At 39.4% G+C, this 15,139-nt stretch overlaps 1 protein-coding gene across 1 annotated transcript in view; it reads left to right on the top strand.

The window, feature by feature from the left end:
• Window positions 1–15,139, top strand: part of LOC113138270 (CUB and sushi domain-containing protein 1) — a 950,854-nt gene that overhangs the window by 770,207 nt on the left and 165,508 nt on the right. Inside the window, exons 33-39 of the mRNA XM_033325108.1 lie at window positions 3,809–3,925; window positions 4,164–4,277; window positions 5,805–5,900; window positions 6,068–6,271; window positions 6,709–6,833; window positions 6,954–7,050; window positions 7,990–8,094. Coding sequence (XP_033180999.1) covers window positions 3,809–3,925; window positions 4,164–4,277; window positions 5,805–5,900; window positions 6,068–6,271; window positions 6,709–6,833; window positions 6,954–7,050; window positions 7,990–8,094 — 858 coding nt within the window. The remainder of the gene's footprint in view (window positions 1–3,808; window positions 3,926–4,163; window positions 4,278–5,804; window positions 5,901–6,067; window positions 6,272–6,708; window positions 6,834–6,953; window positions 7,051–7,989; window positions 8,095–15,139) is intronic.

The raw sequence follows: 15,139 nt of genomic DNA, 5'->3' as shown, positions 1-15,139 counted from the left end.
CAATCCAAGGCGGATTGCTAGAGGAGGGCATGAATGGGGTTGTTGAATGACCTGTTTTCGGGTTTGTCTGTGGCGTCGGGAAGGTATGGTGACGAGATTTCTGCTCTCAATAACCTTACATGTACTAATTATACATCGTCCCTCTCCTGCATGTTATCCAATTTCAACCGTGAGTTAACGTAATCTACTCGACACCTTCACCCCACTCAAAACTAGATCTGTCTCCTTTACGCACTCTGCTCCATGGTACACACCCGAACTACGCCTCCTCAAAACCCAAGCCTGTCGCCTTGAACATCTCTTCAAAAAAAACGGTTTATCTACCCACAAGGACTTATATCTAAAGCACATACTGAAATACAAGCAAACCATTATTCAAACAAAATCTGACTTCTATGCCTCACTTATTGTATCTGCCTCTGGCTCCATGCGTTCCCTCTTCTCCACTATCAAAAATTTATTGGGCCCTCCCAATACTCCTCTCTTCCCCTCACTCTCCACCACCTTGTGCAAAAACTTCCTGGATTTCTTCTCGGCAAAAATCGAAAATATACACCAGCAATTTCCCCCCATCTGTGATACTGCGAACTGTCTCCACTGTACCCTACCCTGTCTACCAGTATCTTCCCTGCTCTCGAGTTTTATCATTCCACCCACTACAGTTATCTCTTCCCTGATCCTCAAATCCAAAGCCTCAACCTGCAAACATGACGCCCTACCAACCAACCTCGTCAAGCTCTGTCTCCCCTCTCTCCTTCCTCATCTTACCCACATTATTCACACTTCCCTCAATTCCAGCATCGTACCCCCATCACTCAAGACAGCCATCATCACACCAATTCTAAAAAAACCTGGTCTCGATCCTGCTGACCTTAACAACTTCCGCCCTATCTCCAATCTCCCGATCCTCTCCAAAATTCTCAAAAAAGTTGTTCACCACCAGGTCCATACCCACCTTTCCGCTAATAGCCTATACGAACACTTTCAATCTGGTTTCCGCCAACTTCATAGTACTGAAACTGCCCTGGTCAAAATCCCCAACGACCTCTTAGTAGCCGCAGACTCTGGCCTTGTCTCCATTCTCATCCTCCTTGACCTAACTGCAGCTTTTGACACCATCTCGCACAATATTCTCCTCCATCGCCTTGCCTCCATCGGCATAGTCCTCGCATGGTTCACCTCCTACCTCTCTGACCGTCCTCCTCCAGAACTTCCACTCCCAGCCTACTGTCAGTTGTGGCGTGCCTCAGGGCTCTGTCCTGGGGCCCCTCCTCTTTATTATTTATCTCCTTCCTCTCGGTAATATCTTTAGGCAACATAACATCAATTTCCATTGTTATGCAGACGACACCCAGCTCTACCTCTCTGCTGCTCCATCTTCCACCCTCCCCCCTCCCTCCTTCCTTACCTGCTTACATAATATCAAATCCTGGTTCACCCATAACTTTTTGAAACTCAACCCCAATAAAACTGAAATTCGTGGGCACCAGATCTAAAACCATTCAAATAGACCATTCAAATTTGAATCAACAATACTGTCCTCCCCTCCCCCCAAGTTAAGAGCCTGGGTATCATCCTAGACAGTACTCTCTCCTTCACTCAGCACATCAATACCACTACCCGGTCGGCCTACTCCCATCTTCGTAACATAAACCGCATCTGTTCTTCACTCACCACCGATAGCTCAGCCATACTCGTTAATGCCTTTGTCACCTCTCGTTTGGATTACTGTAACTCACTCCTCACTGGTCTACCTCTCAAATCACTTCACAAACTCCCAACTTGTCCAGAACTCTGCTACCCGAATCATCACCAGAACTCCATCCTCACATCATATCACCCCTGTCCTTAAACAACTTCACTGGCTCCCCGTGTCCTTCCGTATAAACTATAAAATCCTCCTTCTCACCTACAAAGCCCTCCACTCTCTAGCCCCACCATACATCATTGAGCTACTTCATATCTATTCTCCACTTCGTACTCTCCGCTCCTCCAGTTCCACTTACCTCTGCACCCCTACGGCGCACCTGGCCACCATGGGCGGTAGATTCTTCGGCCACACTGCGCCCTGCCTTTGGAACGTTCTCCCTTATCGCATCTGGTCGTCTCCGGACTTATCAACTTTTTCACTCAAAACTTATCTGTTCCGTATAGCGTTTTCCACCTAACTCTCTCAACGTCTCAAAAAGCAGCCCGTGATGTTCTATCACCCTCCGCCTGTTTCATATTGTTTCATATTTGTTGCTTCTGTGTTTCAATTTACTTTTACTGTACATCACCCACTTCTTAGATACTCTACACCTTTGCCTTTACATTTTGGCCCTCTGTTTATGTATTGCTGTTAATGTTGTTTTAATGCACTCTATGTATTTCATGCTGTATGCTTCCTTTTTCTCTCTGTAAGGTGACCTTGAAATAAAATGTATTATTATTATTAAAAGCACTAAAGTAGGACAGGCAAAACATGCAGGACAGAGGCTCTGGAGGACCAGGGCTGAGAGCCACTGATCTATAATAATCCTAATAAAAAATATGAAAAACAGGTATATTTCTGTTAGAGGGGTGAATTTATGGGGCAAATCTGACAAGGAATTAACACTGTGTCAAACATTCATTAGGTTCGGGAAAATATTTAAAATGAATGTATTGAATAAGTATTACCCTAAGAGGTCCCTGTGCATATGGGTATTACATTTTTAAGTGAAATGTTGATTTGCTTTTTGTTAGTTCCTTTCTTTTTTTTCTTTTTTATCATCATTGTTTTGAACATGTTTATCTATTTGTACCTATTTATTTTGAATATGAGATGGGGAATATAATGTGATGCAGTACAGCAGGTACATAATTGAGCTTTGGCTTTAGCCTACTCCTTTTCATTTTCATTTAAGGCTTTATTAAATATCACATTGGAGGTTGGAATGTCATTTGCTTAAAGTTGAACCAATGGGTGTGTGATGAATGTCTAATTATAGGTGAGGATTAGAAAGAAAGAAAGGCTGCATGCTAGTATCAACACAATCATGGCATGCTATCAACATGACTTTTGCAAGACAATGCCTAGTTTTTCATTTGTTAAGGTTTAATAACATCTTGCTAAAAAGTAAATTAATTAATATTAAATTAGTATCAATAGATACGATGTTCTTTCCATATCAACCCATATTTTAAATAGAGCTGATGGCATCTTAGAATCACTGGAGGCTGCAGCCACATGCACATTTGTTATTGTCAAAGAAATGCAATCACCAAGTCTCTCAAAGAAATATCAGTTTAAGTTCAAGCTGAATGGCCACACAGCCAGAACTCAGAGTGCCCTCCTATGCTCATTTATTGCTTTTTCTCGATTTTTCTCTTCATTTAGCAAGAAATTCAGTGCACTTTCCCTGCACACATTTAATTTGTTTACCCTTTGTCTGTTGAGACCTCTATAGGATACATTGTACGTTAATAAAATTCTTTCTTCCTATTGCTGCCTCCTTTTAATATATCTGAACAAGTCTGCACCTACTTTTTAAAGGTGAATGTTTTCCCTCACATGAACTTGATAAATTGTGTGGATGTTGTTAAGTAAAGGAGATCCACACTTATACAGCCATTTTCACTGTCCTACCATAAATACATGTGCATAGATAAGAGAGGGGGCTCTTCACTGATTTCACCTTATTAAATCGGCAAAATGCCCTTCCACACAGCTGATTCTCTTTGATAATAATATGCACGTCTTGTGTGCAACCCAGAACATTTAAGCACAGCGTACATAAAATACATGAATTTTGACTTTGAAATGAAAATCTCTCTCTTTCGGTAGCTCCATGTGGAGGACAGTATGGTGGATCTGAAGGAGTTGTTCTGTCTCCAAACTATCCTTTAAACTACACTACAAGGCAGACTTGCTCCTATTACATCACTGTCTCCCCACAATTTGGTAAGTACATACCGTATTTTCCTATAAGTCGCACTTTTTTAACTCCTCTGGCTTGTAGTGCGACTTATACAGTACAGCGACCTATATGCATATATTTACAGTCATTTTGTCGGGTAATCACTAGCGTTAGAATGCTTATAACGCTAATGTAATTAAACCACCAACAGAAAGGCAAAATATTATATATTTATTTTTTTGACAGTCTTTATGTTTTATCCTCTGTTTATCTTATCTTCAGTGGTGTTTGGCCAGTTTGCTGTTTTCCAGACAGCTATGAATGACTCAGTTGAACTCTTTGATGGAGCCAATGAAAATGCTCGATTGCTTAGCTCCCTGGCTGGGTCTCATTCAGGTGAGTCTAAACTTAGCTAATTTTAGTGTCAGACACAGGTAAAGGAAGGCTATTGGGTCATGTTGCTACAGAAAGTAAGTTGTTTTTTTTTTCTTAGCATGCAGTTACATTTTTAAAAGCTGGCATTCATAGCTTTGAAGGAGGAAGTAATGAAATCATATATTACAAAGCAGCTTGTGAGTGTGGGGGGGGGGGGGGGTATTGGGTGATATAACACTAGTGGTTGTTATTGCAGTTTATTTGATAGTGATGTATTTGGTGAGAATCCATTATGAGTTATCTTTACAAGAAGAAATAAGCAGTGGAAAGCGTCTCACTGGCGCTATAGTACCGATGATACTTTTTAACACAATCCTTCCTGGGTTTTCCTATCCCCCAACTTTGAGTCATCATCCCAACTTGGCAACATTTGGAATTACTACTCAGTTACATACTCATAGCATGGAAGGACGTTCAAAGATGAGCCAAAATCAATATAAAGGAAATACAGTACTTTAAGAATGAAATACAAAGAAATATTCATTAACATAGCTTCTGGCAAAATGAGCTCTTGTTGCCTCTAGCGTTTTGTATTCTTCTGTTGTGTGTCATGTCCAGGGGGCATACTGCTGGGTAACCCCTCTGGAACTGACATTTTGTTTCTTTCTGTAGAGAATGGAGCTTTTAAAAATATTTTCTGTGTAATATTGTTCCTGTTGGAGGAGTATCAAGCTGTTTAATAAAGGACAGGACTGCAATTGCCAGTAAAATTATCTTGTTTTGCAATTATAAAAATGTTTTCTTCCCAACCAGTATCCATCTAAGTTAGTTCAAAGGAAAAAGGCCAGTTTATATAATGTAGAATGATCTGCGTATTGCTTAAAGTTAATTTGGGTTCTAAGTTGCCTTTTTGGCTAAAACTTGCAGCAAATACAGAAGACCCAACAGGCTTTACAAGTAATGTTATCCAGATCATTACACTGTCACATATGCATGTGCAAACGCACATACATGACCAAACAGCTTCACAACACATTGTTCCAGCTAACTGACTGATTATGGAGACACACAAACATGTTATCACACATAGAAGACAAAGAATAGGCACACAGCCTAATGACAAAAGAATGTAGCTAATGACAGTCCTAAATGTCAGCTGCACCAGGCCATGTTTTTCTCATTTATCACTGCTCATTTGCCTCTGTGTGTGTGTGTGTGTGTGTGTGTTTGGCTATTGTGTGACTCTAAATTTGTCTGTATGTGCCTGTGAGTTGAGGTGTATGAGTTTGCTTTTGCATTTTTATTCTTGTAAGGACAATATTTTGCCACAATGGAAAATCAGTGCATTCTAGGCTGTGTATGTTTTTGTGTATATGTATATTCATGTTTTGTGAATTGTATTATTTATATAGAACTATACATTATGTTCTGCCTCTTAAATAAAAGAAAAAACATTTTTGTGTGTTTCTGAATGAGAAAGATATGCTGTTTTTAGCATTAAGACTTCTGAATTTATTAAATGCATGTGTTCATAATTGTGTGTCCCAGGAGAGACATTGCCATTGGCAACTTCCAATCATATCATGGTGCGGTTCAGTGCAAGGAGTGGCCAGTCAGCTAGAGGCTTTCATTTTGTCTACCAAGGTAACACTTTATCTCTTTATCTCTCGTGCTCTCATCTCCAAGCACTTATACAGTGGAAGTTGCATTCAATTAAAGTTAGGCATCAAATTCTCTCTGCTGATGACTATATTTCTGATCATATGACATCTACTGTATTTCATATGATTTAATTGCTGTCATTGTTTTAGCTGTGCCCCGTACCAGTGACAGTCAGTGCAGTTCTTTGCCAGAGCCTCGGTACGGCAGGCGGATTGGTTCCGAGTTTTCAGCTGGCTCTGTGGTTCGTTTTGAGTGCAGTCCAGGGTATCTGCTGAAAGGATCCAGTGCTATCCGGTGCCAGGCCATGCCAGGCGCTCTTGCACAGTGGAATGCGACAACACCAACATGTATAGGTAAGGCTGACTGAATGTAATGAACTACTCTATAATAATGAACTACTGAATGCACAGTGAATGTAACCAGCTAACATACTATACTGTAGCTCCTAAGAAGTACCAGTATTGCAACAGTTGGGAGTTTGACATTAATTCTAACCAACTAAATGTATGCATGCATTAAATCTGTCTCTGCTGATAGCCAGTCTTTCGCAAACAGCTTCCACTGTCACCTCAGTTTACCCCTTAAATGTATGGTATGTCATATTTTCTCTTTCTGCAGTGGTAGTGCAGTGGTAATTTGAAGACCATATTGTCCAGTGTATACATTGCTATATTCCAACAATCTGTAATAGCCCACTGTTGGCTATTTAGTTATATAGTTATAATATATATAATATATATAAGTTATAATAAACTTGGCAAGAAATACATATTTTATGCCTTCATTCCAGTTCCCTGCAGTGGCAATTTGACTGAACGTCGTGGTACAATACTGTCTCCTGGCTATCCTGAACCCTACCCAAACAGTCTTAATTGTCTGTGGAGGATCCATGTCAGCGAAGGGTCTGGGATACAGGTATAGATCTATATACACTACAATATTTAATAACTATGCACTGTATTTACATTTACTATAGAGGATGCACATAAATCTTGAGGCTATTATGTAAATTTATTTTCATTTTTTGCTATTTAGATCCAAGTGATGACATTTGCTACTGAGCACAACTGGGACTCTCTGGAGATCTATGATGGGGGAGATATGACAGCTCCTAAATTAGGGTCATTTTCTGGTATGACAGTGTCCTGACACACTCAAATAAACACACACATTTGTGCGCAGAACCAAACAGATACAAATATTCTGGAGATCTGTGATGGATGAGATATGACAGATCCTAAATTGTGGATACAAACACACGCACACACACATATTTTTAGATTGACACGTACAAACACACACATACGCACCTAAGATCTGTGATGAATTAGAAATGACAGGTCTTAAACTACAGAACACACAGCATTCACTGGAGATCGATTATGGATGAATTGTAATACCAAAATATGTTAAAAAAAAGGTTCACCATGAGTTTGAGTGAAGGACGAGATTAAAGAGAAAGTGGGAGAGAAAGAAGAAAGGATAAAGAATGATCTAACCTTTTAAAAATTCCCAGAGAAGCTTCCCCTGTGACCTGCCCCAAGCACATGCCTGCCAGACACTTATTCCACATAAAACATGTCACCCACATGGCAACAGACATACACACTAACATGCAAATGACTGTGCCCTTCTCAAGAAGGCACACCAGGGAACTGCCCCCTATAACCACAGTGATCTGGTGTTGGTCACTCAGCAGCTACACTGGGGCAAGTAAAAATTGCTTCATATAAGGACTAAAATGCTAGCAGTCTGTGGAGGGCTAGGGGTCATTCACCTTGTCTACACATAATTTCCCAGGTGCTCATGGGAGTTAAACAAGACTTAGATTCTTAATCCTACTTGCAGAAAGATGTGTGTTTTTAATGTAATGTCCCAATTAATTAATGTAATGTACCCAATTTTGTATTACATAAGCTTAGATTATATTTTTCTATAAATGATTTTAAGGTTTTTTACATCTAGTGAACATTTACCTATAAAACTATAATGTTATACTTGGTTTGTGTGTGCCAGCAATTGTGAATTGGACAAGAAAAACTCATTATATAGTATCTGTCATCTTTCACAGGAACTACAGCTCCTGCCCTCCTAAACTCAACATCCAATCAGCTCCTTCTGCACTTTCAGAGTGACATAAGTGTGGTGGCAGCAGGCTTTCACCTAGAATACAAGAGTAAGTTTTCAATACAAACAGAAAGAATGGTGGGATAATAGGTAGAGTACACATGCACAAACACATCTAGAGGGATATCGACAAACACTTTATACAACGTGCTTTTTTCTTGTATCTTACATGTAAACAAATCCAAGAGGAAAGCGCATACACACAAATCTGTAGTAAACAGAGAAAGGTATGGACATGGATATTTACCTCATATTACCACACACCTGTCAGGGCACAATTGTGCTTTTCAGTCTTTTCTAGTTAGTGTAGCTTAGAATCACTTCTAGATCAATGAACATGTCCCCTTTTGTGAGTATGTGAGTGAGTTTTAGTATGTGTGTGCACATTCATTTCTGTGTGTAGGTGTGGTGTGCATTTATGGCTCAGTGGTCTGGTCTGGTTTTTGTTGGAGCTGTGTGCTGACATGCTATCACTGAGAATGAAAACCTGGAACAATGGTCAATTGTGAAAACAGTCTAGGTTTATATTTTTGCCACTGTACTTTTAACTGTGGTTACTCTCATCATTTCAGTATGGCTTTTATTAGTGGATGGTAAATGGTCTTATATATGTACAGTAAACTCCTGAAATTTGCAGGGTACGTTCCTAGAGCACACGTAAATTGTGAAAAACCGCTTTTTGGATATGGTCAAAAAAATGCCTACAAATGCCTATATTTATAGTTTATACCCTAAATATGCCCCCAAATATGCTCCCAAAACATTTTAATTTCATTGCAAACTCAGCTTAATACATTATTAGTAAATAAACGTAAATTAGTAAATTATAATAAATAATAGTAATAAATTATATAGCATTAAAACACATATAGTAATAAGTAATAAGTGCAAGGTTCTGGTAGCTTTGGCGGCTCCACACCTTTAAACAAAAGCCAGCTAGCCTAGCCAGCAGGTGTGGAGCCACCGAGCTCAGGGTCTGTTAGCTGTCCAACAGGAGCTCGGGGCAGCCCAGAGAATAAACCTGGGTGATGGTCTGACGGAAACATACTATTAAGCGGGCGCCCACAGCTCTTCACCTGCCTGTTCATGTTTCTAATCGATTTTCCCCAGTCAGCGACACACCCGCTGAGAAACCAACTCTGATAATTGGCGATTCCATAGTCAGAAACGTGAAGTTAGAGACTCCAGCAACCATAGTCAAATGCATTCCTGGGGCCAGAGTGGGCGACATCGAGTCAAATCTGAAGCTGCTTCTTCTGACATATGGCATCGAAATTACACTTAATAGTTTTCCCCCAAAATCCTCTTTTGTCAGACCATTCTTTAATAACTTTTGAATTTAAGATAATGGCTCATGAAAGGTTTGGAAGAAAATTCCACTACAGTAACTGTTTAACTGACAATGCTGTTAATAAATTCAAGAAAATGATTCCATCATTATTTACATCTATGCCATGTGCCAACACAGTGGAGGGCAGCTGCCTTAATCCTACTCCCTACCAAGTTGATTATGTTGTTAGTGCTGTAGCCTCATTTCGTGAAACTCTCGATACTGTGGCCCCTCTGAAAAAGAAGTTAGTGAATCAGAGGAGATTAGGTACAGTTCACATATCCGTACCTTAATGAGAAATAAAATGAACTTTTTTGATTTTGGCAAATGGCTGCAATGACACAAAGAGTGAAAAATTTAAAGGGGTCTGAATACTTTCCGTACCCACTGTACATACAAATATAAAAACACCAGGAGGACAAATTATTATTTTTTATAGCATACAGAAAATATACTGTAAAAGTTTTGTTTCTACTGCACATACAGAAGACTGGCACATGAGCACAGGCATACACAAATCATATCCACTTAAATCGGTAAACCAAACAGGCAGTTAGGTGCTAGTAAAATGCAGAAAATGAAACTGTGACTAGTCAAAATGTAATTGTAGATATCTTGAATTAGAATTGTGACCAGTCACAATGTTGTTTTGACTAGTCAAAATGTAATTTTAGATATCTAAAATGTAATTTAGGATATTTAAGTCAAATCTATTTGATGTTAAAACGGCCTGCCATACTCATTTGGAGTCTTACATACTGTGACACACATGTGTGGCCTATGGTAATACAGTGGCACCCTATCTGGCCTGATTAAATTCACAATTCAAACTATTAAGTTTTATTCAATTCAGTTTTATTTGTATAGCGCCAAATCATAATACAAATCATCTCAAGGCATTTTATAAAAAACAAATCCCTTATGAGCAAGCACTTGGCGACAGTGGAGAGGAAAAACTCCCTTTAACGGAAGAAACCTCCAGCAGAACCAAGCTCAGTTTGGGCGGCCACCTGTCTTGACCGGTTGGGGTGAGTAGATAGAGGAGAGAGAAAAGAAAAGCAACAATAAACAACAAATAGACACTGCAGGTTGGTGGGACCAGTAACTGCACATCAGCAAGATACAGCTCCAGAACCAGGGACACCTGCAGAAAGTACAGGGAAGAGAGGACAGAGAGAGAGGGAGGGAGCACAAACTAGGGCAGAAGGAGCACAAAGTTAGTGACATTCAATCATGGAATATGCATGTGAGGGGGGAGGAGGGCAGTGGAGGGGAAGGGAAGGGAGGGAAGGGTTAGGTTAGGGTAGGGTAGAGGAGCTCAGTGCACCAATGGCGAGTCCCTAGGCAGTCTAGGCCTATAGAAGCATAACTAAGGGTTAGGTTTCAAATATAGGATAGGGTTGGTTCAGGTAACCCTGAGCCAGTGGTACATGGTACATATTAGAGATAAATTTACCAAGATGAGCCAACTAATGGCAGGGTGTCTTTAAGCAGTCTAGTCGGGATAGGGTCTAAGAGACATGTTGATGATTCAGATGAGTCAACTGTTGACATGAATTCAGACAGATCTATGGGAGAGAAGCAGTCTAAACATAACTGAGGTCTTAGAGATGATTCAAAAGCTACTGTAGTAGAAAATTCATATTCTATAGGAAGCATCTGATTAATTTAATTTAATCTCTAATAGTTATGATTTTATTTGTAAAGAAACTCGTAAAAGTCATCACTGCTGAGAACTAAGGGAACACTGGACTCAACAGAGCTATGACTTTTTGTCAGCTTGGCTACAGTGCTGAAAAGAAACCTGCGGTTGTTCTTATTTTCCTCTATTAGTGATGAATAGTATGCAGCTCTGGCTTCACGCTTTTCACTGTTTTTCCAGGCTAGATAAAATTCTTTTAAATTTGTGGAACGCCATTTCCTTTCTATCCTTCATGATGCTTGCTTTAAGGTACAAATATATGAACGGTACCAATCTCCTCTGATTCACTAACTTCTTTTTCAGAGGGGCCACAGTAGCAAAAGTCTCGGGCAGTGAGGATATAGAATTGTCAAAGTCACTTTCACTTTATTTGCCTTAGTGTTAAACACTAAGAATATTGGTTAGTAATGTAGCAGCCATAGTAATCAATTGGAAATCTTAGCCCAATTAAGTAAAGCTACAGTACAGATTTTTCATTCATTCATTCATTATCTATACCCACTTATTCTTAATAAGGGTTCCTATATGGGATCTCCCCCAGCCTATCACAGGTCAACAGTCCATTGCAGGGCCACTTAGAGACAAACGACCTCATACACTCACACTCACTCCATTTGGCAATTTAGAGTAACCAATCAACCTGACATATATGTTTTTGGACTGTGAAAGGAAAGTGGATTACTTGGAGAAAACCCACACCCACGCAAGCACAGGGAGAACATGCAAACTACACAAAGAAAGGTCCCTGCCCGGTTTCGAACCAGGAACCATCTTCCTTTGAGGCAACAGTGCTAGGAAGGAACAGTGCAGTCCACTAAGCCACTGTTCTGCCCAGTACAAATTTTCCTTTTATAATATTTACTTTTACTTAGTTGTTTTATTTTTGTTATTTGTATGGGGCAGGCTTGCTAAGACTATAAGAGCTAAGAGCAATAATATGACCCACCAATAAACTGTGAAATTTGTCTTATATCAGTCTAATTTTCTTTTCTCATTAATGTGTCTAATGCTTCCTAGTAAAATTTTGATAAATGATTATATCATACTTTATGGATAACACAATAGTGTTTTCCAATTAGGAAGACTATATTATTATTTCCTGTGCAAGCCTAGTAATCCTATTGCCAACCATTCCCTATTAGCTCTCCTTTAGTTTCATAGTGTTTCTTGGAGGCCAGAACCAGGTTCAGTCCAAGATCTGACTGCCTAATCAGCTGCTGTCTGAGTAAGTTAAAGGCTGAATACAGATTGCATCTATAAAGTCAATGAAAATAGCAGCAAATGTTGGCATTTTCTTAGTAAATTTGGCCATGTATTTGATAACTACATGAAATAGATGTTCTATTAAAAAATTGGGGTCTCACAAAATAATGTGTTTACAAAGTAACATAATGGTTAAAATGTCAATGAGTATTGTGCAGCCTGGATAATACTTCAGTTACCATTATTGTAGATCTTCAAATAGTTCATTTCTAAGTAAGTGGTCTGATAGCTGCTTAGCAACAGCTTTTTCAAGGATTTTAGGAAAATGTTAGGTTGCATATTGGTCTATAATAAGTCAAGACTCCTGGAGCAAGACTTGTTTTTTTGAGTAAGGTTGGATTACTGCAGTCTTAAAAGATGAAAATAAAGATGAGCCAACTAATGGCAGGGTATCTTTAAGCAGTCTGGTCGGGATGGGGTCTAAGAGACTTGTTTTAGATGAATCAAGCAGCATGTTTTAGATTTAGATGAAGCAACTGATGACGTGAATTAAGACAGATCTATTGGAGAGAAGCAGCCTGTCTACAGTGCTGAAAAGAAACCTGGGATTTTTCTTATTTTCCTCTATTAGTGATGAATAGTATGCAGTTCTGGCTTCATGGAGAGCTTTTTTATATGCTAATAGACTGTTTTTCCAGGCTAGATAAAATTTCTCTAATTTTGTGGAATGCCACTTCCTTTCCAGCCTTTGTGATGTCTGCTTTAAACCTGTTAGGTACCCCGCCCCTTTTTTTGCATACGGCCGAACAACACGTAGCTAAATTAAACTAGCTGTTGTTCTTACATTTTAAGAGTTATATTGACGACCTTGGTGTCGTTTGAAGCAAAAGCGTCCCAGATTTCTATCGGCACGCTGTAAAGTGTGAAATATGACTCCCCTCCCCCTCTAGCGTCGAGTGCTGCTTGCCCAGTGTTGTCAAGGCAACATTTACAGTAAAGAGGGGGCACATTGAAGCCCACTGTTGCGTCATCTGGCACAACGTATCATATATTGTTGTCTCATCATTGGCTACAAGATGCGTCAGTCACCATTTACGAACAATGTGACTGGCTGATTCTACTGTAAATCGAAGTTAGACTATGCCCCCTGACTGGGATTTTCTCTGAGGATGTGAATTCTATTGGTTTTACCATTAGTTACGCTGTGAAACGTAACAAACAGGTTTGATTGACGCCTCATGTGAGTCACAGAAGCTTGCTATGTCAAAATTTAATGAATAAACAACGAAATCAACCGTAAAAGGATTACGGCTTTTATGAGGAGGACGATGGATTTACTGTACAATATTACGTCTTTTGGACTAAAACATGGGTGCACTTTGTTCTATGGATTCTAACGAACAAAACAATATGCGACACTCCATATTTGAGTACACATATGAAGTAACGCAACAGAAAGGTAAGGAGCAGCGTATTGTACTGTATTTGTACTTTTGTTAAATATTAAGAAACTGTAGTCGCTGTGATTATTCAATCCAAAATTGCTTTATGCCATTTGAGGTTTTATTAGATATAAAATTTATTAGACTGTATCCACATTTTCCAACGATCTTTTTGTGACATATCTGGACATACAATTATCAGAGCAGATCCGCTCCAGGGGCACTCAGCACCCCATCTTGACAGAAAAAAACAGAAATGTAGAAATTTTTGCAAATTTATTAAAAAAGAAAAACTGAAATATCACATGGTCATAAGTATTCAGACCCTTTGCAGTGACACTCATATTTAACTCACATGCTGTCCATTTCTTCTGATCCTCCTTGAGATGGTTTTGCTCCTTCATTGGAGTCCAGCTGTGTTTAATTAAACTGATTGGACTTGATTAGGAAAGGCACACACCTGTCTATATAAGACCTTACAGCTCACAGTGCATGTCAGAGCAAATGAGAATCATGAGGTCGAAGGAACTGCCCAAGGAGCTCAGAGACAGAATTGTGGCAAGGCACAGATCTGGCCAAGGTTACAAAAGAATTTCTGCAGCACTCAAGATTCCTAAGAGCACAGTGACCTCCATAATCCTCAAATGGAAAAAGTTTGGGACGACCAGAACTCTTCCTAGACCTGGCCGTCCAGCCAAACTGAGCAATCGTGGGAGAAGAGCCTTGGTGAGAGAGGTAAAGAAGAACCCGAAGATCACTGTGGCTGAGCTCCAGAGATGCAGTAGGGAGATGGGAGAAAGTTCCAAAAAGTCAACTATCACTGCAGCCCTCCACCAGTCGGGGCTTTATGGCAAAGTGGAGTATCCACTCTTTAATTTTTATAAGAGTTCCAAGTTTGCCTTAGAGACTCTTTACAGGAGGTCTGGTCCCACAGAGTTGTCTTTCAGTCTTTTTCATTGAACACCAAGTTTTGCTGAAATCAAGTAACTTATGTGTTTTATAGGTGATAAGAAACTAGGGATTCTGAGATTATTTTTTGCCCTCGGTTGATTGTTCTTTCTATGCATTCCTTTGAACAATTTCAAATTTAAGTATTACCAAAATGACTACTAGTATATTCTGTCATAGAACACAGTAGCTGAGGGATCTAGCCACGGTACATATCAGATTACCTAGCATTTACTGTAGTTATTGTGCTGTTGAAGCTTCTCATAGCAAGTTTTGAAGTAATGTGGTAGCTTGTAAAAATGAAATAAATGATTGGGGCTTGTGAATTGGTGTGGTGATGATGTTTTTTTTTTGTTTTTTATTTTAAGCTTACTAAATGATTTCTCCTCTGAAGAACAGAATGAGACAATGCTCTCCTTTGTCCTCTTAGAAACTGAGGCAGAACTATAGTAAATCAAATCTGTTAAAT

Source organism: Mastacembelus armatus, chromosome 3, assembly GCF_900324485.2.
Source record: "Mastacembelus armatus chromosome 3, fMasArm1.2, whole genome shotgun sequence".
NCBI classification, from domain to species: domain Eukaryota; kingdom Metazoa; phylum Chordata; class Actinopteri; order Synbranchiformes; family Mastacembelidae; genus Mastacembelus; species Mastacembelus armatus.
The sequence above is the reverse complement of the archived record's forward strand: the minus strand, read 5'-3'. Positions and strand labels throughout refer to the sequence as shown.